Consider the following 24,546-nt stretch of genomic DNA (forward strand, 5'->3'; position numbering starts at 1 on the left):
TCCTGAGTTTTCCCTGCAGCTGCCAGAATGTTCAGGGTGCAGTTCTAGACATTGCCTAAGCCAGCAGTGGTTGTATAAAATGACTTTATTCTGGGCTGGAGTCCTGCAGCCTCTGCTTGGCCAGCAGACCTTTGGCCAAACCTGTAGTAGATGGGCAATGGTGTAATAGATAAAAACTTGGTTCTCTTTCATGGAAATGATAGCAGTGTGTCACAGAGCAGGGTTTGGAGCCATTTTGCCTTATTAATCTGCTTATTCATTCTTACATTTCTTCCCAGGTTATCTCAGGTGCAACCTCAGAGCAATAAAGCTGCTCTGCTTCTGTTTTAATTTTTATTGGACGGACTACAGTAAGATCATTCCAGACAGAAATTGATTGCCAAGCTTATTTTAGGTCTTAAAACCATGCAAGATGCTCTCTTGGACATTTGTCATTATATATTGGCGAATTAAAACATAAAATGTGTGGAGGAAGGATGGTTTCTATTTTGTAGCTATAGAAATTCCTTTCTGATTTCTGATACATGTGCTTATTTAGAATCTAGACAGTATATATTTTATTTCTGTTTTTACAACACAGACATTGGTGTAACTTTGTTCTACTGCTTCAGTAAAAGGGTTGGAACAGATAAATTAAATGAATGCCAACATTCTCTTACTGTAATTTTATAGCTGGTTATTCCAAGTTATTTTGGAATTATGACTGGTTCATTCTAATTTAACTTTCACAGTAAGCAGCAGGTATGATAAATTCTAATCTAGTACACAGATTCTTCTTTTTATTTTCAGAGGAGAAAAGCCTTCTGTGCCTTATATTTCAATATTCACTAATACCCAGTATATAATCTTTAAATCATTTTTCCATATTTCATAGTTTCTTCCTGAAGTTTTCTTAAGCTAGTTGTGTTTATCCTGATTATTTGTTCTTGCTATTTTCATCTTCAGAATGTTGAAAGTTTACTTTAGTTATAAGCTGTTTTGGGTAAATATCAGTTTTGCTGAGTCTCTTCAGATATGTTCCATTTTAAAGGTTTTGAGAGTGATTTCCAAAACCAGTGACAAGGACAGCTGTAGTCTTTAAAGCTTTAAACAAAAAGGATGTTTATAAGGGTCAGAGTTTGATGAAAAGCCAAGAATAATGCATAAAGTGATACTTGATGTAATACAGATGGTCTAAATTTCTCATCCTTGTAGGGCCTGGATTTCTTGTCTTTGTAGTTAATCTTTAGTGTCCACTTTCAGCTGTAAAAACTTCTGAGAAATTAATCTTCTTCATTTCATGATCCCATTTTTTAACCTCAGTAATCATTAAGTGGCATTAGAGTGAGAACTGCCTAGATGAATTACTGTACAATTCTTTTGATAACATAGGATTTTTACAGTTATATTTTATATGGAGGCTTTTTTATTTTGTCTATTTAAAAAAATTGAAAGCAATTATTAATATTGCTATAGGAAAGTCTTTTTCCAAAATTCATTATGAGTTTGCCTTTGGTTTAAATTTCAATTTTGCAATGGAATTGGAGAACTTTCCTATTAATTCTGTATTCATTATTTACATCTTTCTATTAAGGGATGTGCTACCTTAAATGCTCACTTATTTTCATTATGATTGTCCAGTGTATTTTCAGGTTAATATCTAGTTTGTGACTACACTTTCCACTACTAAAGATATTAATGTTGTTCCATAAGTAATTTCTGGAAGCTATATTTATTTTCTTGAAAACAAACTTGGTTAAAAATTAAGCTTTTAAGAGAATTGCTCACAGAAGGAAAACAATACTGTAAGCAGTACAAATTGAATATGGACTTGAAAAGCAAGTATTTGTTATTTGCTTTTGGTTTTAGATTTTTTTTTTCCTGTCCTTTCTCTAGTGAGTTGACTCTAGAAACATGAATATGTTTGAATGAACTTATGAGTCAGCTGGTCTTACATCAACATTAGAATGACTCTGCATCTAAATAGCCAGTAAGCTTTTTTAAAGTGCCTATTGCATTAGCACAGTGGGAAGTTTTTATGAAGATACTTGAAGATTTAGACTGGTATGTACACACATGTATAAAATAAATATAAAACTAGATTATTTTTGACTAAGGCAATAACAGCCTGTTTTTAGACCATGACAAACATAAGGAAGTCAAGTTAGTCAAGAATCTTATTTCCATTAGTGCTTGATATTTAATTGAGTATTCCATCATTCAGGTCCTATTTTGTCAGTTTAACTGCCTTTTTATGTGATGTTTGATTGATATGTGACAATTATCCTTGCTGCTGCCTGCGATCACTCACAAGCAGAATTTGTGCACAAGCAAGATGTGATCTGAGCAAAGACTGGGTGCAAAATTGGAATACAAGTGTTTTATTGCCCAGTAGGATTTATAGAGGATATATAGATTTTATATGTATAAAAAGTATTACCTCTAAAAATCATAGTATCATTAAGATTGTAAAAAACCTCTGAGATCACTGAGTCCAACCACAGCACAGCCGTTAATGTCTCCAGGTGCCACAGCCAAATGTCTTTTGAATGCTTCCAGGGATGGTGATTCCATCTCCTCCCTGGGCTGCCTGTTCCAGTGCTTAACCACCCTCTAAGTGAAGAAATTTTTCCTTTGTTTCTTAATGGTACAAACTCAATATACTACTTTAGTTTAAAAAGGTTCGCTACATCACAAAATTTTGCATGGGGTACTTGTTGCATCTGATGAAAGCCAATTTTGAAAGATATTATATTTTTAAAATATACTTTTAATAATGTAAAATCTGAAGTTCACCTTTTTTTTTTAATTATTTTTCCTGTGCAGTGATAAATCAATTTTGCTATTGATGTTCATTGATCAGGAACTGCAGGGACAGAACAAGGAGCAATGGGTTCAAACTGCAAGCAGGGAAATGTATGTTGGATATTAGGAAACAATTCTGTGCTGTGGGGGTGGTGAGGCCCTGGCACAGGTGCCCAGAGGAGCTGGGGATGCCCCAGCCCTGGAAATGTCCAAGGCCGGCTTGGACAGGGCTTGGAGCAGCCTGCTCTGCTGGAACCTCTCCTTACCCATGGCAGAGAGCTGGCATGAGGTGATCTTTAACGTTCCTTTCGACCCCATGCCACGATTCACTTAGAAATTGTAACAGTATGTTGCATTTAGAAATACATATTGGTGCAAAATGCTTTGATTTTTTATCACCCAGGAAGTTGAGTACTGAAGATTTATAGGGTTTTTTAAAATAAAATGTTTAAATATAAATAGCTCCTATTGCTCTTGAGATGTCAGAAAGATGCATTGAGTTCCATATTATGTATTTAATTTTGATGGAATGACAATTGAGAAGGGAATTTCTTTGTAATTGAGAGTACCAGCAATAGTTCTTATAATTGGTTTTAGGCATGGCTTTTAGTGTATAATAGGGGTCAGATATTGATCTCAGTAAAATAAAACTTTCTATGGGGATCATTAAATCATTTATTCTGTGCTGGCATTGGCCTAAGTTACTACTTAACTTGTCATTGTTATAGCCAAAATTTCCTTTGAAATCATTTACTGCTCGATGGGATTTTTAGCTGGGCTAATTAATATGATTATTGGTTACTTCCTAGTAATTAAATATCTAGGATGACTTTTGGGATCTCGTGCCTTTGTCCATTAATCTGTCATTTACTGTAATAATATCCAAGATGTCAGTATCAATTCAACCTTTACAGACTCGCTATTATTAATATATGACATTGTTCTTTCAGTCCTTGGGACCTGCAGGAAAAAAGTATCCCACCCCCTGTGATCAGAATTTGCTCACTTGAGCCATGGGCAGGCATTTGTTCTCAGGATTATAGGATGTTTTCATGATTATCAATTTTCTGTTGGTATTTTTTTCTTTAGTGTTGTCAAATTTTCTATTTTAATAAGCAGTAGAGAATGAAGATTTAGAATGGGTCGAGTGCTTCCCTTTGGGAGCAGGGGCAGATGCTTTGCTGCTCTCTGAGCCTGCCGTGTTTGTGCTGTGCCCTCTGGGGCACGCAGAGCCCGTCAGAAATGGCCATGTACCATCCAACCAAAGGCCAAGAAACAGCAGTTCTACCCACTGCCAGGTGTGCCCGGTGTGACATCCAGAACTGCATCCTTAGCTTGTGTTAAACATCACATAATGCTTCTCATGGATGGAAACCAAAATGAAATGTGTCACGAAGGATTTCTTTCAAAAGGGTGCGTTCTTTAAAGATTATTATTGCCATTTAAATAAAACACTTCTGTAAGTGTAACTTATAAATGAAGTGAAATACCTGTCAAGGCTTCGTTTAAAAGGTCTGAAGTTGCTATGTTTGCCTTGTACAGAAGTCAAAGATATTGCTGCTATTTAAAAGACATCTATGTTCCATGGTACTTCAGAGCAGTGTTTGGGTAGTTGTAAAGTAAAGAAATTGTAAAAGTGAGATTTCTAAGCTTCATATTTCCATTTCCTTCAAATGCATCTTCTGGCTGTTAAATCTGTCATTGCATAGAAATACTTGAAAATTGCATGCTCTTAGAAAATTTCATTTCTTTCTGTTAAAAAAAAAGTAATTTTATCTTACATTTAAATATGTATTGTCAAGGCTGATTACTGCCTAATTGTATTTTTTTCAGGGAATGTGCATCTAATGGAAAGGGAAAGTTTATTTAGTGGTGTATCATTTTTGCTTTTAACATATGGTAATATTTTCAGAGTTTATAAATACCCAACTGTGTAATTGCCAACCCTTATGTGCTCTTGCATATAGATTCCAAAGCATCACATAACAAACTGATGCTTCAGGAGGGAAAAATTTAGTTTCAAGTTCTTTGGGGAATTTCTCCTGATGGTAACTGCTGGTGAGGGTCTCATCACCAATGTGAATGTGGACTGGCTTGGAAGTGATTTGGGGGAATGGATTTCCACACAGAGGACATGCCAGTGGAGGTTGTTGTCATTGCTATTGTTTTTGTATTATTTGCTATTTGGTTTTCCTCAGTTATAGGATAACTTTGATATAATTTAGCACGATCTTGAACTTAATGAGCACTATTGAATTTTACCTCTTCCAGGCGTTTCACTTTTCCTCAGTTGATTGCAGTTGCAGAACGTGTGCCCATTGAAGAGGTGGCGTGGCACTGCTTCCCCCTTGCTGGGACCATTCCCAAGGCAGGAGGGTGACGGGGACATTTCCCTGGTGCTAAAGCTGCCCTGAGCACCCTGGGGTGACTGGCGGTGCATCGCAAAGTCAGACAAGGTGAATGTTGTGTTTTCAGCTGCAGGAGGGAACAGGAGCCAGTGGAGCAGTGGCACACAGGCAGGGGCAGGTCCTGTGGGAAGGACAGGACAAACTCAGCCTTGTGATAGAAATGATGAGCGAACTCCTGGCAAGCTGCAGCTTGTGGAGGAGGAGGATTGACTCTGGATATTCCTCTGCAGAGCAGAACTAACAGCCTCCTGTCACCCTTCCTGTCGCTTGCTTTGCGAAGCCAGGCTGTGCAAAGAAGAGGCTGAACGTTTGCTATCTGAGCATCTTAAACTATAAAATGTATCCTCACGTGAGCTAAAGGGATAGGGCTGAGCATTTCTGCACCTGCACACTGCCAGTGTTTACTAAAAGCAAGATCTGGGTCTTATTTAAACAACTGGGAGAGGAGGTTTTTTCCCAACCTGGAATTTTATTAATGAGCCAGAATGGAAATTCTTGCACAAACAAAGAGCAAGCTTTCTAAAACCTTTAGCCATGCATTTTCTATTTTTTCTTTTTTTTGCCAATGGGCATTTTATAACAAAATAATAGTTCAAAATTCAGGTCCTTAATTAACAAGTAAAGAACTGACCCAATGCCAGCAACAACTGAATCACTAGTATTTAAGGCCATCTGTTGTAGAATTGTCAGATATTCAGAATTTGACATTTTACTCCCTTTATGCAGATAATTTTCATCTGATCTTGACACAGAGAAGCTAACAATCTCAGTCCAGATATGCAACACTCGGATAAAACAAAGGCACATGTTGTACTTTGGTCTATTTTAAGACTTGATTTTTCAGGGAACTATTTTTTATTTGCTTTTGATATAATTGCAAATATACTCATCTTGGAGTCTTGAACTTCTGATGTTATTTATTCAAGCAAAATACTTTTATGTTTTCAAATCTAATTATGTGTAGGGAGAGCTGTTATTCAAACATTCAAAAAAAGATTGCAGGGTCTTTATATTCTGGAGGCAGCCTTTGAACTACTTCTGAAGAAATAATACCAGCAACCAAAGCAAGATGAGTATTATTTGGGCCCTGGTTCTCATGTTTTTTTCCCCATATGCATATTCCTTAATTATTATATTTTACTTGGTTTAAAATTCATTTGTGTACAGTAAATTGATACATAAAAATTGAAACATAAAAATTATTTATAATAAGACCATTTAAGTTATAGTTTCCATTCTTGGTTCTCTACATATGAAAATTCTGTAGTAATGTTGTAGACCACTGTTTGCTTTTTCTTTAAGTCTACTTGTTTTAAGCATTTTTTTCTGAAATCAAAGACTTTTTTTGTGGCCTCTTTGCTTGCTCTTAGAGCCAGAGCATCTCTAACAGGATTTTTTGGCATTGCTGCAGTTCTAACCATACTCCAGATATGGTTTAATAAAGTTGTTGCAACCTCTCTTCAGATTGTGGAGGAAAAGATTTTGTTTCTTAGTAAAGCAAGCATCCCCTAGTATGTGTTTTATAAAGAACACCAGGAGCGTCTCTTCTGAAGTTTGTTTTGAATTTGCTGTTTCAAAACGTGGAGTTTTTGGTTTTCTGAAGGCAGGACAATATCAGCTGGCTATTCAGGGTTTAATGTTAAGCTGTGAAACAGTTCCAAGTATTTTGGTGGAGATGCTAGTGCTGTGGAAGGAAAGGATAAGAGGCAATTGGTCCTGAGTCCCTTCCATACAGGCTCCCATATTCAAAAGGAGCCCAAGTTCCCTCGGTTCTTGTGTAACTGAGGGGATAATCCAGGCAGTCTGCTGGCTTTAGGAACTTCCCTGTCCTCACAGTGAGCTAACACCATGAAGGATCAAGGAGCAACTAGCAAATACCAGGCAGAGTTCAGGAGTCATCTCGAGGAGGTCAGGAAGCTGTAGGCAAAGAAGATAGGACAGCAGGCACTGTGATGCTCCAAAAATAAGGAAAACATGAAATACTGAGGTTTCCCAGCTATGGAACAGATTCCAAGAGCAGCAGTTTTGTACAGTGATTCCTGCATGAACAACTTGAATTACTGATAATTAAAAGTAGCACAGTGAGGTTTGCTTGGAACACTTCTGTTTTGCCTCCTGGGTGCAAGACTGCAAAACTCTGCTTTTCTCCAGGTACTCTGAGTCTAGCCAAATAGAATTCATCTGACGTTACTGGAAGAGCTCATAGTATACCAGAAATCAATGGGAAGTTGATCTACTTGATGTAAATTTTTATCTAGACCTTTTGAAAAGCCGCCACTGTAGCAGAGTGTGCCTGGGAGAGCAGCACGGCCACTGCGCAGGGACTCACTGATGGGTGCTGAGGGGATGTCTCTGCTCCTCGGTGGCAGTGTGACATTCTCACAGGCAGGAAATGCCATTTTTCTCTCTGACAGGAGATCAATACAGTCACATGGTTCAGGGCTTTCCTAAAGAAGCATATTCAGTATTTACTGACACAGTCTGACACCAGCACATCTCCTCTAGGAAGGAATAATTCTTCATTTACACTCCTCTCCCTGAGAAGGGGCTAAGAGGTTTGAGGATGTGAAGTGGTGGCTTGGGTGCTGCCCATAATGTGCAGTGCTGCTTCTCGTGGCTCACACCTCCAGCTTTCTTCCCAAATTAAGGAACACAATTCTTGAGGCATGCAAACTACTTTGTCCATGTCTAACTTCCAGTCTTTTTACAAATTTTTGGAAGTCCCTAGTTAGGTCTTGAAGGAATATTATATTCACAGCTTTGACCTTATTTTCAAGATGTTATGAACTTACAAAAGTTTAAAACTTCTTGATTAAAACTGCACTCTGCAGTAACAGAAACATTCTAAATAATCAAGAACTAACCACAAGTTAATATGTGTTGGAAATTTTATTTCCTAGTGTAGTGTAGGACTGAAATTAGTTTCCATTAAAGACTGTTATGGTCTTATCACTTTCCAGACCAGCTGCCAAGTGCATTTGCTTGATCTTTCTTCTCTAACAGATACAAACCCAGCATATATGTTCAAATAAGGAAACTAAAAATAATCTAGCTGCACACAGAGTTCTCTTCCCAGACATGAGAGAAAAGTATAAACTGTGGTAATTTATAGCTACATCTCAGAAAGATATTGAGATGCTGTGATGAATGTAGTTGCACTAAAACCCCTCTGCAATAAAACAGAAGTTTCATGCATTTGAACTGGCTTACACTGCCAGGTGTGTCCCATGTAGGGATCTTGCATCCTGACATGAGCATGGAGAAGCTTCGCCAGATTTCTCACACCTGCCTAAGGATTTCAGGGCCTGTTTGTCCCCCTCTGCAAACTTCAGAATTGCTTCACCAAGTAGTTTTGCATTGAAGTGGGTCTCAAAAACGGAGCAAGCTGCTGCTCTGTGATGTTTGAGAGCTCTTAAAGGTAACTTTTGAATGCAGGGATGAAGAACACAGGTCCCAGGTTTTTAAGGTCCTTTCTCTAGATAGTTACATACATCATATATCTCAGCACTATGTGAACAGAAGAGAGGAGAATCTAGTTCAAAAACTGTGTATCTGAAAGCAAATTTTGCAGAGCTTCAGCTAAGCAGCCTGCAGGTACTTTAACTCTGCTCTGCCTTCCTACTGCATAAAAGAATGAGTGGATGAGCTTAAATTATGAGTATAGACCAAACAAAATCAGTTTGGAAAATGAGTAGTGTTGGTTACAATATATTATATCACAGCAAACAGTTGTCAGCCAGTTTCAGATGCATGAGACTGTCTAATTGTACTTTTAATTCTTTGTTTCCCCACATTCAATTGTGCTAAAGGATTCAATATCCCAGCCACTAGCATTAATCTTCTACATAAGCAATGCCTGTAATTGCAACAAAGATTGTGTATAGAATTTAGCAAGGTGTGACAGTGCACTGTATTGCTGTGACTGAGATGGGAGTGTAGTTGGCTGGAAATTTCTTAATGAAATGTCATGTCAGGAGATGGAGATTGACACCAAAGTGTGGGGGAAAGAATTGCTAATTAAACAATTCCTCTAGTTGACTATGAAAGTTGACTGTGGGAAGATGGTCAGTGATGCCTTTGAGGCTGGAGACCTTTGAGCTGGGTGAGGGAGCCACAGTGGAAAATAAACTGGTAATTTAACTTGTAGCTATTTTTGTAGAATTCAGAATTAGCTTCTGTTTTTCAAACAGATATTCTAATAGTTGGGGTTTTTATAGCAACAATTTATAGCACTTGCAGACTGTTTTGGATCTATAAAATGCGACATGGTGTGGTTGTGCATCCAGGGATGCTCCATCATTGGAAGTGTTGGATGAGGCTTGAGTGACCCCATGTAGTCCAAGGTGTCCCTGACCTGCAGGGGCAGGGAGTTGGACTAAATGGTCTTTAAATGTCCCTTCCAAAGCAAACTATTGTGTGGCTGATGGGACTGAGGGCAAAGGTGCAAAGCTTGGCAAAGATGGCTTAAATGAAACTGTAAGGGCTGGAAGGGCAACTTGTCACTTGTTTGGTCTCTTCTATTGCCTTTTTTGCTTAGCAAGGAGGGAAGACATTTTTTCAGTATCTACTGGGAAAATCCTTTTTAATGTAGTTATACCTGCTCATAAAGAAACGTAGGTCTTTTGACTCCACAAACTTCCAGAGGATTTATGTACCAGATATCAGTAGAATTACATTTCAGAAATGTCAAAGAAATGTAGAAATGCTATTGCTAAATGCTATCAATGATCATGTATAAATTGCATAATTTATAATGTTTTAAATACTGATTTATGGAAAATGCAGAGTAAATCCACTTGATCTGTACCATTTTGGTATGTTTAGGTGATAAAAATTATCCTCTCATTAAAGTGGCAGAAAGAAATGGTCCAGCATTTTTAATGTATTTAATAAACTCTATCAAAACAAGCCCAAGCACATGTAATTTATATGTGGCAATGGACAATTAAAAAAAAAAAAGGCATTTTTAATTCAGGTACTACTAAAACATAGGTTTTACCCAGACACCTGAGCAAGCAAGAGATAAATACCAGACCAGGTATCTTTTATTCTGACTGGAATGAATTGCTATTGTCTGAAGAGTAGGTGCTATAGTAGCAAAGCTTTATCCTTGGTATTTTCTTTTTTCAACCATAACTGGAAACAGTCTCTGGAAATCTAATCATGCAAAATGATCAGTTTCCTTCTTGCTTTTTTCTTTCTCCTTCTAGTAACTGAGCAAAAATTATATATGTAGTAGTCAATGGGTGAAACAGTTAAACTTCCTCTCTTAAAATCTTTAATGAGTATTCTAATTAACGCAAAATATTACAAAATTAATTTACACCAACTAAAAGCTTAGAGACTCCTTAGGTGAATGATGTCAGGTGTAGCCAATCTAGTGCTGCAGTACTGTACACCTTGATATCTTGAAAAGATGTCATGTTAGCTTTCCATAGGAAAAAAACAATTATATTCTAATGTTTGTGGTGTTGTGATACTGATCCTGCTGTGGTGCTATATTGCTGCCACAGGGCAGTAATATGGCCAAACAAAAAATGTGACCAACAATTGTATTTGCCTTATCTGTAGAAAGTTATTTCACTGAAATATTTTCTAGGTATAAAAGTAATATTGAAGAAATAATGCACAATCATAACATTTAAATATTACTCAGTTTACTTTTTGAGTGGAAAGTAACGTATTCAATCTCAAAAATGTTTTCCCAGTACTTGACATTGTTTCTTACAGCAGCAGGGATGCACATATCCATAGAATAACAAAATGTTGTGGGTAGGGATGGACCTTAAAGATGCCCCAGTTCCACCCCTGGCCATGGGCAGGGACCCCTTCGCTGTCCCGGGTGCTCCAAGCCCCATCCAGCCTGGCCTGGGGCCCTGCAGGGAGGGGGCATCCACAGCTGCTCTGGGCACAGAACCCCAGAATCCCTGGGCTGGCAGAGAACCTAAAGAGCATCGAGCCCAGGCCAGCCGCAGCAGCTCAGCCAAAGCCTGGCCCCCAGTGCCACATCCCGGCTTTGTTAAACACACCAGGGATGGGGACTGCACCGCCTCCCCATCCCAGAACCTTATCACTCTTTGTGGAAAACACTTCCTCCTAATACCCAACCTGCATTTCCCTTGATGCAGCCTGAGACATTGTCCTCTGCTTCTGTCAGTGCTGCCTGGTGACAGAGACCAACCCCACCTGAGCACAGCCACGTTTCAGGGAGCTGTACAAGTGATAAGGTCACCCCTGAGTCTCCTTTTCTCCAGGCAATGTATTCCAACGTCTCACCACCCTCACAGCAAAGAATGTCTTCCCTATATCCAATCTAGCCCTGCCGTCTGTCGGTTTGAAGCCATTGCCCCTTGTCCTGTCACTCCGTGCCCTTGTAAAAGTCCCTCTCCAGCTCTCTTTAGGCACTGAATGGTGCTCCAAGGTGTCCCAGAGCCTTGTGTTCTGCAGGCAGGACACCCCAGCTGTCTCAGGCTGTCCCCACAGCAGAGGGGCCCCGAGCCCCCCAACAGCTTTGAGGCTCCCTTTGGACTCGTGGTATCCAGCATGAGGCTTTGGTGTGCAGAACAACCCACCAGGCCCACAGGTCTCTGTCTAAACTTAATTAGCCATAACTAAATCTCTAACCTAAATGTCTTTAGATGTGATTTCTTACTTACTTTCAGAACAGAGCTTTCTTTTTTGCCCACTGTTTCTTTTCCACTGCACAAGCATATGTTTATTTAACAAGGAGTTTTGAGCTGTAAAGCACAGGTTTCTGAACATCCATGGATTTTTAATAGCGGATTTGTGACAGATGAACCAGTTTCATATGTGGAGTAGGAACACAGACCGTGTGCCTGGCAGTTTGATGTGGGTTTGTGTCTTTCTTGGAGACAAAAAAAAAAGCATCAATAAATCAATAAAAGGTTAAAAGTAATCTTTTCTCCTTGCTGGTTTGAATCCTTTCTAGCAATAGAGATTCATGAAGTCCACCAGTAATTGTTTCCTTTCTTAGAGAATTCATTAACCAAGGCTTTAGCCTTTTAGTCATGAGCACTGACTAATACTTTGCATCCTCTTGTGCTTTCTCAGGTGCATTTAAATATTAAATACATATTATTCATTTGAGTTTCTGATTCAAATAATGATAATTTTCTGTTTTGAATTAGAGGCAGTTCAGTTTTACTGCTGTTGTCTCTCAAAGTCCCTGAGATTGTGTTTCATTCATTTACACAGTTGCTGTCTCTTCTATCCAAATCTCCAAAAAGGGGGAAGGCTTCCAGCTCCTCTGCCTGTTCAGAGAAAAGAAACCTGAATGGAGATTGATCTTCTTTCAGTGTAATTTTCTTTCTTTTCAGACTTTGAAAAATGCAGAAGTGATTAACATGATCTAACAACTGACTTATTTGGCATTTCTGGATGGTTTTTATTTGGGTGTTCCAAGTACTTTATAAAGCAGCAGTTGTGACAGGGCACTGGGCTGTGGATCTGTGTTGCTTTACAAACCAGAGTGGCTTTGGGTGAGGTGAAAGGTGCACCCGTCAGGTTCAATTCCACAAGTAAGGAGAGTAACAGGCGAAGCCAGGAATGCAGCATGTGAGTGAATCAGGTTCATGGTGTTAGACCACACCAAATTCTTCATTTTCCTTCCTTTACATCTGTTTATGACTAAGACTGAGGATTGTTACAATGCTGGTTTTCCTGAAGAATCTTGTGCTGAATACCTGAAATGAAAGTTTAGAGATCTTGTTTGATGAGAATCATAGCTGCAATATTGCTCAATGGTTGTTTTCTGACGCCAAAGATATCAGTTCAATTTTACTTAGAAATGTACATGTCTTAGGTCACTAGCCTTTAATAATTTTCTAATAGCTTGAGTTCTTCAATGAAGTTTAATTAATGACCTAGAAATCTGAGATGGCAGAGATGCTTCCCATCTGTCTGTAGTCATACACATCTGCAGAAATTAATTTTCAGCAGTGAGTAATTTTTGGCTTGTGGACAGATGTATAATTGAGAGAGAATGCTGCTAAGGGGGGGGAAAAAGAAAGCTCTGGGAAAAAAACCTTTATGGTGAAGACAAATACCTCATGAAAAGCTTGTAATGACAGAATTACTGCCACAACCTCTTCTACTGTTTTCACCATGTTCCCTGTCAAAAAGGCCATTTTACAGTCCTGTGCCATAAAAATAAGGGCTTGTGATTATCAAATTATTACACTAAATTTTGGAAGACATTTTATTTGGTGCTAAAGAAATTAAAAAGAAAGAATAGTCCAAAAGGGAATTCAAAGTATTAAAAAATAGTGGACAATATGTCAAAAGCCCATAAGCCTTGGTTTTAGTTGTGTGTTGACAAAGAGAATTCTTGGTCTTATTTTGAATATATTTATCAACAGGAAAAAATACCTCCATTCATAAATAGAGAAAAAATGCTGATGATACTGAAGTTCTCTTCCAGCTTGGATGATTCTGTGATTCTGTGAAATTGTATTCAAATTTTGGGTGATAAATACAGAAGGGGAGGCTGTTGGCTGTATTCCTGGGGCAGAGACCCCATCCTAAAAAGAACTGGCCTTGCACCAGTGATGAAAAAAAAACTGCTGGAGTGAAGGCAAAGTCTTTTTTTAATCTCGGATGTAGTCCCTGTATGTATTCAAGGACTGTGAAAGAGAGTGGTTAAAAGTTCTTCTGCTTTGGATATTGATGTCACTGCTCCTACAGTTACAAGGTTTTGTCTTCTAGCACTCATTAACCAGGATTTTGGTGACTTGCTCTTGAATTTAAGGATATACAAGTTTGACACAATTTAGGATCAGAAATATGACTTCCTAGGAGGGTAACAAGGAGCTGTAGGTAGACCAAGGGATGGCTTGGTGATACCCAAGAGGTGCCTGTGCAAAGAACATGAGGGAGTCCTTCCATCTGCCAGGCAAAGCTGCAGGACAGATCTAATCCCTGGAAGTTTTAGCTAAACTGACAACAAAAGCAGCCAGTAATAAAGGACACCTACTGCTGGAAGGGCTTTCTGTGTGCTAGGGTGGAGTCTATGGCACTGGCAGGTTTCTAATTATGATGATTTTCAGATGTCTCTTAGGCTTTACATTGGAGACATGGGCAGTTTGATGATTCCAGCAGTATCTTTTGAGTCTGTGTTAGTACTAACTTGTTAGTAGTACTAGTAAGTAATAACTTACTTCAGTTTTATTTTGCACTTAGGATGTTTTTTGTGCATGCCTGTGAGCTGTGAGCCTCACTCTTCTGCATTTTGTGGTTTATCTCAGCATTCCCTGAGAATGTGAGGGGTGTCAGAAGGGGCTGCAGCCCCATCTCCCCGTGTTCTGGCTCCAGAAGTGGCACTGGTTTGTGCTTGAGGGAAGGATCCTGTTAGTTCTGCTCTTGCTCTTTTAATTCAGCACCTCGTTTCTTGGCAATGCTGGATGCTGAACTAAACAGACGTTTGGTCAGTGGAACACAGTGCAGTCATTGCTGACTGTGAGAACAAAGCATGTGCTGACATTTTCCCTGCCTTTGGCATTTACCAGCTTATGGATTTCTGACCTGGGTCGGTGCTGTGGCTGTTATTATCAGTGGCCACTGATGTGTTTTCCATAAACTTATCCCTTTTAATAACCACTTAAGGTTTTGGCATCCACAATACCTGTGACGCCAGATGTTACAATTTAATTACATACTCCATGACAAAGCTTCCTGTTGTTTTTAATATTCTGCCTTGCTATTTCACTGTGTGCTCCCCAGACACTGAGTTAAGACATGGAGTGTATTTTACATATCTTTGTGGTATTCTACCCAGTCATACTGTCTTCAGGCTGGGGGAGTTTGTCAGCAAGCTATTTCATGCTTTGGACCATGCTTACTGCCTCTTCAGGCACTCTTTCTACTCCTCCATCTTTCTGAGACAGATTCACCTTAGATGTAGGTAATGTCATTAGAATGTTTGGGGTTTCAGTCCTTTTCTGAGTAGCTAATTTGTGTTTTGGTGTCTAATTCGGTAACGGCTTCATTTTTGTGATTAATTTATTGATCTTGAAGCTCCCTGTACAATTTCTCTTAGACTGTACTGACATCTAATGGTAAGGCAAAGTGGCTTAGCCATACTTAATGGCAAGATAAATTGTCTGACAGGCAAATATAATTATATATTTCCTTCTTAATTCACTATTAGGTTTCATAAGACAAGATGGAATAACTTCAATTTGTGCACAAAAAGGCTGACATATACTTTTTCTTCTGGCAATTAATCTCTTTTTGTTCTGCTCAATGTGCCACACTTATTTTTAAGTGTAACTTAAATCTTTGCAGGAATATTTTTGAGCACAGTGATAGTAATGTGATGGTTTCATACTGCAGAAGTTTTCAGTGTAAGTCACAGGATCTTCAGGAAAGGATGTGAGGACAAAATCTGTCCTGCAGAACTTGCAAAGAGGATGTTCCAGTGTTGTTGTAGCAGTCCCTCCTGCAATTTGAAGAAATACCCAAACAAAAGTCTTTGTCCTCTTTTACTCATCCTCCTATTTGAGGTTCCTCCATATCTTTAATGGGAAACTTTTCAGACACCAATGGATAAGTACTAAATAATACTTTTATAAATGGAATATAGAAAGAAAAAAACCGTTCAGATACTTCTCTTTGTTATAGTCCATGCTTAGGTGTAGTACACTGTATAATTTTGAGATGTAAGCATTACCTGTTTCATTATGAAACACCAGTCCTCTGGTCCAAAATTTCTGTTTTATACAGAACTGATACTGCTGCTACTGACATTAGAAGGGTTCAGCTACAAATTGTAGAGCTTTTTAAAGCAGATTGTTTCTTTCTTACATCATAAACTTTATTTTTCATTTTTCACAGAATTAGAGCCCAAAGCCTCAGAAAGTTGAGTAAATACATCTTTACTGAGTAAATACATCTTTAAGTTAATGTTCAAATAAAAGAAAATTCTCTTAGCATTCTTATGTCATTTTACTTTTATCTCTTGATCAACACTATTAGATCCTTCTTTTTTGCCAAACACAAAATATTTTGTTTTGTACCACAGAAATATTTTGAAATTTAGATACATTTCTATTTCTTAGTAATGATGTTGAGGTATGCTTGACATCAATATAAAGATTTTATAGTGAAGATGATGAGACATTGGAACAATTGCCTAGATAAGTGTGGAGACTTCCTCATTGGAAGTGTTCAAGGCCATGCTGGATGGGGTTTGAGCAACCTGCTCTAGTGGAAGTTGTCTCTGCCCATGGCAGGAGGGTTGGACTAAATGGTCTGTTTACTAATTGAAATAAACAGTTACTGCAAAACAAAATGTATAATTATTTAGGGAAATTAAAGTATTTCTAACATGAGGAAAACCACTATGATTATATTTATTTATTGCTTCCAGGGCTGTGCAGAATGGCACTTCAAGGCTTGTGAGGTGTGATGGAAAATAGAGATGTTGTCAGTTTGGGTGGGAAGGAAGAAGTAAAGCATTAGTCTGACTTGCCTTGGAAATTTATCAAAATTTTGATCATCAGAACTGATGGCACTTGGAATTTGGAAAGTAAACTTACAGTTTATTTTGATAGCCTTACACTATACTTTTTGATGGTTGTTAGTTGAAAGAAGAAATATTTGAAGAATTCAGTGTAGCTTCAGACAAAGGAGTGGAAGCTAGAATGGCTGAGTTAATGAAGGCTGAGATTCCCAGGGGTAACACAGATCTTCATGGCCTTATCCTCTAATAACCTGTCACTCTGTTCTGTGAATTTGATTTCTTATGCTTCATCTTGTGGTTTGGGGTGGCCTACAAATCTATGCCTGCAGCTGACAGTGGGGCAAAGGTAGAAATCAGCCTTCTGCAGTTTGTGTCCTGTGGGTGGAAGTCTGTGCTCAGGAGAGTTTATTCTCTGGATTGTGGGACTTGTTGGGTACCCAGGACAAAGGAGGAATTGAGAATCTGACTCCATGTTCTTAGAAGGCTAATTTATTATTTTATGTACTTATAATATATTAAAGAATGCTATAGTAAAAGTATACTAAAGAATAGAGAAAGGTTACAGACAGAAGGTTACAAAGAATGAGAATGAAAGCTCGTGACCCTCTCCAGAGCCCCGACACAGCTGGGCTGTGATTGGTCATTGAGGAAAAAACAATTCACATGAAACCAATCAAAGAATCACCTGTAGGATAACAATCTCCAACCACATTCCCAAGCAGCAAAACACGGGAGAAGCAAATGAGATAATATTGTTCTCCTTTTCCTCTGAGGCTTCCCAGCTTCCCAGGAGAGAAATCCTGGCGAAGGGATTTTTCAGAAATTGTGACAGTGACACTGCATCCCTCTCAGAGTGAGGTAACTCATCACAGGTGATGCACTTTTTCTGTTCAGACCTAGATGAAACTGGTGCATGCCAACCTCCCCCGTTAGACTGATGCAAAGGGAATGGTCCAACACTGCATGATGCAGCATTTTGGGTTTGAGGGGAGTCCTCCTTGTGGAATTTGTCACACCCCACACGTACAAAGGGTGTGTATAATTAGCCTACTGTTTTGCCCTCTTAAAAAAAAAAATTCTTAGTTTGCTTCCTTTTTATCCTTTTACTCTGGAGAAATAATGGTTTTGGAATGGGCCTTCCTTCAGATCTTCTCACTCACAGCTAATGTTTATCCCTCATTCATTACCAGTATTATCTGTTTTGAAAAGTGAATTCCAAGTTGACTTACTTGTTTATATTTTCTGCTTTAGCCTGTAGGATTTGCTCTCTCTGCTGGAAATATGGTGGAGAATCACTTTTATCTTGAAGTCTCAAAGTAAAGCTTTCCCTTTCTTAAGAAAGCTAAATGCTCCAGCAATACCCCAAGACTTATTCTCTTGAAAAATACACTGAAAGAATCTGATTAACTGAAAGAAAAACTCTAATATTGTTTGCAACAGTGTGTGTTTTGATCTAAAATGTGTACTGCTCAAAAGGGCTCTGTGCATTGATGGTATCTCAGATGGCTTTGTAGATACTACTTGACGTATATGATAAGCACAATATGCTCTTAAATCCCTTGGATTCTCACTTAATCTTAAAATATTGAACTACAGAAGTTTGGTCTAAAATACTATTTGGTGTTCAGGTTTTTAGATCATCAGGCACTGTGTGTGTATTTTTAGTGAATTTCTCAAGTACAATTATTCATGTTGTGGTTTAGCAATTGCAGTAACTAACACTTCCACAATTCCAAGGCTTTTGTTTTGCTGGGAAGCATTTCCCACATCATCATCTGCTCTTTCTGTTGGAACATGATGTGTAATAAAACTGTGTGAGGGTTCAACTTAGAATGGTGTTAACATGTTAATTTATTTTTTGCTCAAATATTTTTTAAACTTATGACAACTTACTATCAATAAAATAATGTTAAAACAATGCTTGAAAGCAAAAAAAATTACTTGATTTATATGGCAGACTTTGAAGCTCCCGAAGACAGATAGAAAACATCTGGTGACACTTTCAGTGGTAGGTCAATAGTTACAGATGGTCTGTTCTTCACAGCTGTCATCCAGCTTTGGATGCAGTGACTACAGTGGGAAAATCTTTTGCTGAATGAATAAACAACACAGCACAGGGAGGCCAGCAGGCCTGTGTATTTCTACAAGATGGGAAATTAAATAAGCTATACAAATTTAAAGTAAGATTAGTGTTTAAAATGTTCATTATATTCTGGTTTTGGTTTTATGCTTTACATCTTTCTATGTTTCTATGCCTTTCTATGTTATGATCTTTTTATGCTATCATCTTTCTAATTGAAGGAAGCAGATTATAAAACAGAAATGATAAGCAAATAAATTAAAGACTAGTTTAAGGCTGATCCTGTGCACAGGTTTGGGGTGTTGGCTTAAGCCAAGGCTGGTTATATAGTTCTGTACTTACATAGTTGGCTTATAAGATTATAAAATCCATGTTAGATTTGATGTAATGCTTGTGCAGTCTTATAACACAACCACATTCAATATTAAAGAACATTGTATTTTAGAAGAATGCCAATGTTGAGAAATGTAACAGTGAATTTCTAAAATGGCAACAGTCTTTGTTTTTTAAAAAGTAAAAAAGTGGCATTCTGCGTTCCTCATAAATTTTTCTTCTCCCTTTCATGATGGGATGTTATATTCAACTGGAATCTGTGCAAAACAGCAGATGAATCTTGAATTTGAGGATAAACAGGTGTGGGGGGAAAGTGAAGAGGACAATGAGGCAAATAAAGAGTTAAAAGCATGATGAATGTTGCACACTAACTCAATTTTAAATTTAATAAAAACCCCAAACACAAAGAAGGAACTTTATTAAAAGTACAAATGCACCGAGCAGGGCAGTACTGGTAAAGATAGTACAAATACAAATGTGCAGTTATTGATACTCAAAATATTTTTCTTTATAATTTCACTTGCAATTCATGAATCTTGATGATATGTTAATGAAATGTGCCTATGTTTGGTTTTAGTGCAGTTCAGCCTCTAGAAAGTAACAAGCAGATTTCTAGGTTCAGTCACTTGTCAGGCCATCTAATCCTATGCACTGATGTTGGAAACTGCTGGGCAGGAATACAGAGAATCAGGGGGGTGGAGTGTTTGGCTCATTTTAGTGTGCGCAGTGCTTGTACTCCAGCGTGCTCTGTGTTTGTTTCTCGAAGTCTACTCAGATATTGAAAGGTGAATAAAAGTGGTGCTCTGATGATGCTTTTTAGAGCATCTGTATCCACAGTTTTGCCACATCCCCTTGCTCACCTGCATTTTACATTCTCCTGCTATAATTAGGTTCTCATTGAGGGATTTTTCCTCCTCTGTCCCCATCCCCCCTTCCCACTTCTCAGTGCTTTGGCTTCAAACGCAGCCTGCTTGTTGCACTGCCCTTCTGCTGCCTTGCCCAGCTGCACAGAATCTGAAAGTGCCTGCCTGGGTCTGCTGCCAAGGAGCTGTGCCTAGTCGTGCAGAAACTGCTCCAAGTGCCATTGGCTTGATAGAGATGTTGGCGTTCCCTCGCCACCAGGATGTGTCTCTGCCCCTTGACTTGGCTTCCTTCAGCTTCCAGGCTGAAACTCTGGATTTCATTGCCATCAAGAGCCTGGATGTTAGCAGTGAAAGAAGTATTTTCTCTCACTGTGAGCTTTGTGATGCAAAGTTGTGGCTTTCCAGTTTCATCTCGGGTGAACACGTTTCTGTCAATTTATAGGAATAAAAACATGTGCCTGCCTAAGGTGCCTGCATTTGTTGGTGGTTTGCTCATTGGAAGGGCAGAAAAGTATTTGAAGTGAAAAGGCAGAGAACAGCAGCTGTCCTGGAACATTTCCACACTGCTTGGTCCGAGTTGTGCCCTGTGCTTTTGACAGGGCACAACTCGACTTAAATCATATTAGGTAAACTGATATTTATTTCACAGCTGTGAAATAAATACTAGTTTACCTAATATGATTTAAGAACTTTGTGAAGATTTTTAATTCTTTGAATTACATACGGATCATCTCCAGATCAAGTGGACAAAGGTGCCAGAAATGATGTATTTTAAAGTTTATCTTTCTGTTCACAGCTTATAAAAGACTGAGCATTTCTGCCTGGTGTGAGAAGAGCATCTCCAAGCTGTGTGGGGACGTTCTTTGAGCTTCCACTTTTGTGTCTCTCATGGACAAACACAAAGTGAAGCGGCAACGTCTGGATCGCATATTTGAAGGTTGGACATTTCAATTTCTAATGTTAACTGTGTTAGTTTTGTGGAATACTGATATTTGCTCTGGGTCATTCTGTGTATTTGTAATTGAGTTGTAGTTGCTGTTGAGGTAATATTGAATGTGCACAAATACTGGTTTTTGGGTGGAAACTGATCCAGACAAATAAGAGAAACTAGTCTGTGACCTATTCTAGAGTTGAGTTGACTTTCATCTTAGCATTTTACAACATTCTACCCAAACACTGTAAAACCTGTGAGCTTATATAAAACAACAATTTCAAAAGGGCAAGATGACCACATAGTGCTCTCAGGAGTCTCTCTCTACAGGCTTGCCTCATGTAGGGTGATTTAACAGCTTGTATCTGGTCCTTGAAAGGAAGTAAAAAGTCAGATGAAAACAAAACAAAAATTGCAGGAGACACCCAAACGTTAAATGAGTATTAATAAAAATAGTGTGAATTCTAGTGGAAGGACTTGTAATCATTTGGATCTCTCATTTTACCTCAGGTCACAAATGACAAATTGCATATTCTTGCTCTTTTTTCCAAAAGGGCTTTTAGAGCTGGTATGAAAGCAGGTTGTAGAATAAGTTGTACTGTTTTTAATGAATGGTCTGGACTGAATGAATTTTTATATTAAAATGTTAATTTCTCACTAAAAGGCAAGGGAATAGTTAATTTTTTTTTGACACAATGAGAGACTGAGTACAGACTGGTGGGCACATGGTCTCTGCATCATGGCTAAGGATGTGAACTGGGGGTGAAACCTTTGCCTCCTCCACATATTGGTCTTGAGACCCTTTCCCAGCAGCTGTGTTGTGTGAGGAGTCCCTGGCAATGGATTTTTACCCTTTCTTTGTGCCAGTGTGAGTGTGACTCTACCAAGAGCTATACTGAGAAGTTGATTTGTACTAAAACTTTTCCTTGGCATATTTTCCATAGGTAAATTCCTCAGTCCAGGTCACTGCTCAGCTGACAGAGCAGTTGCCTGGAAGGGGCAGCTGGAAAAGCTCAGTGGGGTTGCTGGGGCTGTTTAGTCTAACACAGCCAGAGAAATGGACATTTCATCCAGATATCAAAGGGTGCAGCTCCACATTTGGTTTGGGTGGTGAATCTCCTTGTCAGTCTTCCAAAACTGGCCAAGCCCAGCCATGGTTACCAGGTCCAGGCTGTTAGTGCTTCCCACCTAGACTGCTTGGCCAGGTGGGCAGAGCCTGCTCACCAGAGACTGATCCCTGCTCGGAGAAATGGGGAGCTGGCTGCAGAGGATGATGAAATTGGGAAGGCTGCCCCACTTTCTGTGCATCTCTGCTGTTAGATCAGCTGGAACTGACCTAGGAGTGTGCATGCTCCTCTTCTCTGCTCCCCGTCTCAGTTCCCCATCCTACAGTTTCTGTATCCAACTCTTCAAATAAAAATGGAGAATATTAGTTTTTATTTCTTTTGGCCTGTGTTAGTCAGCTGAATCAGCAAGGTGTGAAGAAGAATGACAAACCTGTCCCTTTTGATGGCAGCCAGCAGTTAGAGCAGCTAAAGCCCACTCAGTGCAATCTCAGCCTCCTAATGGGCTGATTCTGTTGAGCAACAGAACAACCTGAGAGGCCAAAAGTGTGTGATGATGTGGAAAGGAGCATTGCCAGGGACAGAGGTGACAGAGCAGCAGCCACTGGGACTGAAACAGCAGTGGCTGCCCCCAGGCTTTGTGCCCACATCCAGTGATGCTCTTTTGTCTGGCTTGTTTTCCCTGCCCTGCACAATTCACTGCATCCATCCTATGGTCAAATCTGCTTGGCCATGCCATGGAGGGAATTGATCCCTTGAAAAGTGATGTAGGAAAAAAAGGGGTTTTTAGCCACCTCTCTGCTTCCTTAATCCCATTTACCAAACAGCCAGGTTGGGAAAATAGAGTGGGAAGGCCAGGCAGAAAATGATCAGGAGGAGAGGGGGTAAAACAACAGGTATGGAAACATGGGGTGAAACATCAGGTATGGAAACATGGGGTAAAACATCAGGTATGGAAACATGGGGTAAAACATCAGGTGTGGAAACATGGGGTGAAACAACAGGTATGGAAACATGGGGTAAAACATCAGGTGTGGAAACATGGGGTGAAACATCAGGTGTGGAAACATGGGGTGAAACATCAGGTATGGAAACATGGGGTAAAATAACAGGTATGGAAACATGGGGTAAAACATCAGTTATGGAAACATGGGGTAAAACATCAGGTATGGAAACATGGGCTAAAACAACAGGTGTGGAAACATGGGGTGAAACATCAGGTATGGAAACATGGGGTAAAACAACAGGTATGGAAACATGGGTAAAACAACAGGTATGGAAACATGGGGTAAAACATCAGGTATGGAAACATGCCTGACATTTTACAGCTGTGGGAACCCAGTTTGGCCCCCAAGTGTTGGAACTGTGTTCTGCTCCTGTGTGTCTGTGTGTTCAAATGTTCTTTGAGGCTTGTAAACACATTTCCCTGATGATGATTTCAAAGAATGTAAAAAGGGATAAAAACTAGGGGGTTGGTTTGTTTTATAATGGCTTTTTTTCTACATATGGTACTGCTCAGATTTAAAAATTAATTATGCAGAATTGTTCTCTGATATATGTGCTTTTCATGACACAACCTAAATATTTTATATTTTAGAAATATCTGTGATGTTTTACAAAGCTTAGGGAATGTAGTGAGCTGTAGAACTATTAAAGGTGGTTTATCTTCTTGGTCAGCTTTTCTGTCCATCAGTCTGTGCATTGCTTTCTTCTCTGGAACTTTCTCTTAGAAGAGAATATTTTAAAGATGCACTTTATTTCTATTGCAAATTCACTTAAAAATGGGCTGCAATAACTTGCTAACTACTACTAACTACATATTTTTTCATGAATTCTTGAATATAACAAAGCTTAATGGAGCTCAGTAAATGATTTTGTCTCTGAGGTACCCATGATTCCCTTTGATGATTTCTTATATATAAAATTGAATATTTGCTTCTAGTCCCAAAGCTGTTTGCAATCATATTTTTTGTGCACATTTCAATGTTCTGCCATTGAAGGCTGTCCCTTAAAAAATCCAGGTATTAAATTCTGGTTTCTAACTTCCACCACTAACTGTGAATTGTGCTGTGGCATCAGGACATGATTTGAGGCACTCTGAGATGCTAATATTAAACTCACTTCTCAATTTGTAAAATAACATTTAGGATTCTTCCCTTGGAGATGAATGGTACCACGACATGTGAAGGATTAATTAGTTACTGATTATATTGTTCTTTGTCCCCCTCTCCGGTGATGCTGGTGATTGCAAAGCATAATTACAGAAGTATACATTTGGCAGAACAGTTGGAAGTGTCACAGTGCAAAAATAAAATGTGTTCATTTTGTGAGTAATTTGAAAAATTCAAAATGTTTTTGGCATTTTGAAAAGTTGTTATCTCTAATTAAGGTATTATTGTGCTTTATATTGTAACAAACTGTAAACAATGCTGTTTATTTGCTTATATTCTAGAAATCCTTAATTAAATTGGTGTATGTTTTACTGACCATTGCTTGGCAGTTCCCTTGGGCTGTCTGACCCCTCCTGCATTTGCTGGGTGCTGATGGATGAAGGAACAGAAGGTGGTGCAGGCAGGGGGAATGGCTGAATTGTCTGTCAAGGGG

The 24,546-nt window shown here is 38.9% G+C and overlaps 1 protein-coding gene across 2 annotated transcripts in view; it reads left to right on the forward strand.

Annotated features, from left to right (window-relative positions):
* Positions 1-24,546, forward strand: part of CTBP1 (C-terminal binding protein 1) — a 239,428-nt gene that overhangs the window by 32,730 nt on the left and 182,152 nt on the right. For both annotated transcript variants that reach the window (XM_059469802.1, XM_059469801.1), the window contains exon 2: positions 20,744-20,884. In XM_059469802.1, coding sequence (XP_059325785.1) covers positions 20,836-20,884 — 49 coding nt within the window. In that variant the 5' untranslated portion in view covers positions 20,744-20,835. The remainder of the gene's footprint in view (positions 1-20,743; positions 20,885-24,546) is intronic.

Source organism: Ammospiza nelsoni, chromosome 4, assembly GCF_027579445.1.
Source record: "Ammospiza nelsoni isolate bAmmNel1 chromosome 4, bAmmNel1.pri, whole genome shotgun sequence".
NCBI classification, from domain to species: domain Eukaryota; kingdom Metazoa; phylum Chordata; class Aves; order Passeriformes; family Passerellidae; genus Ammospiza; species Ammospiza nelsoni.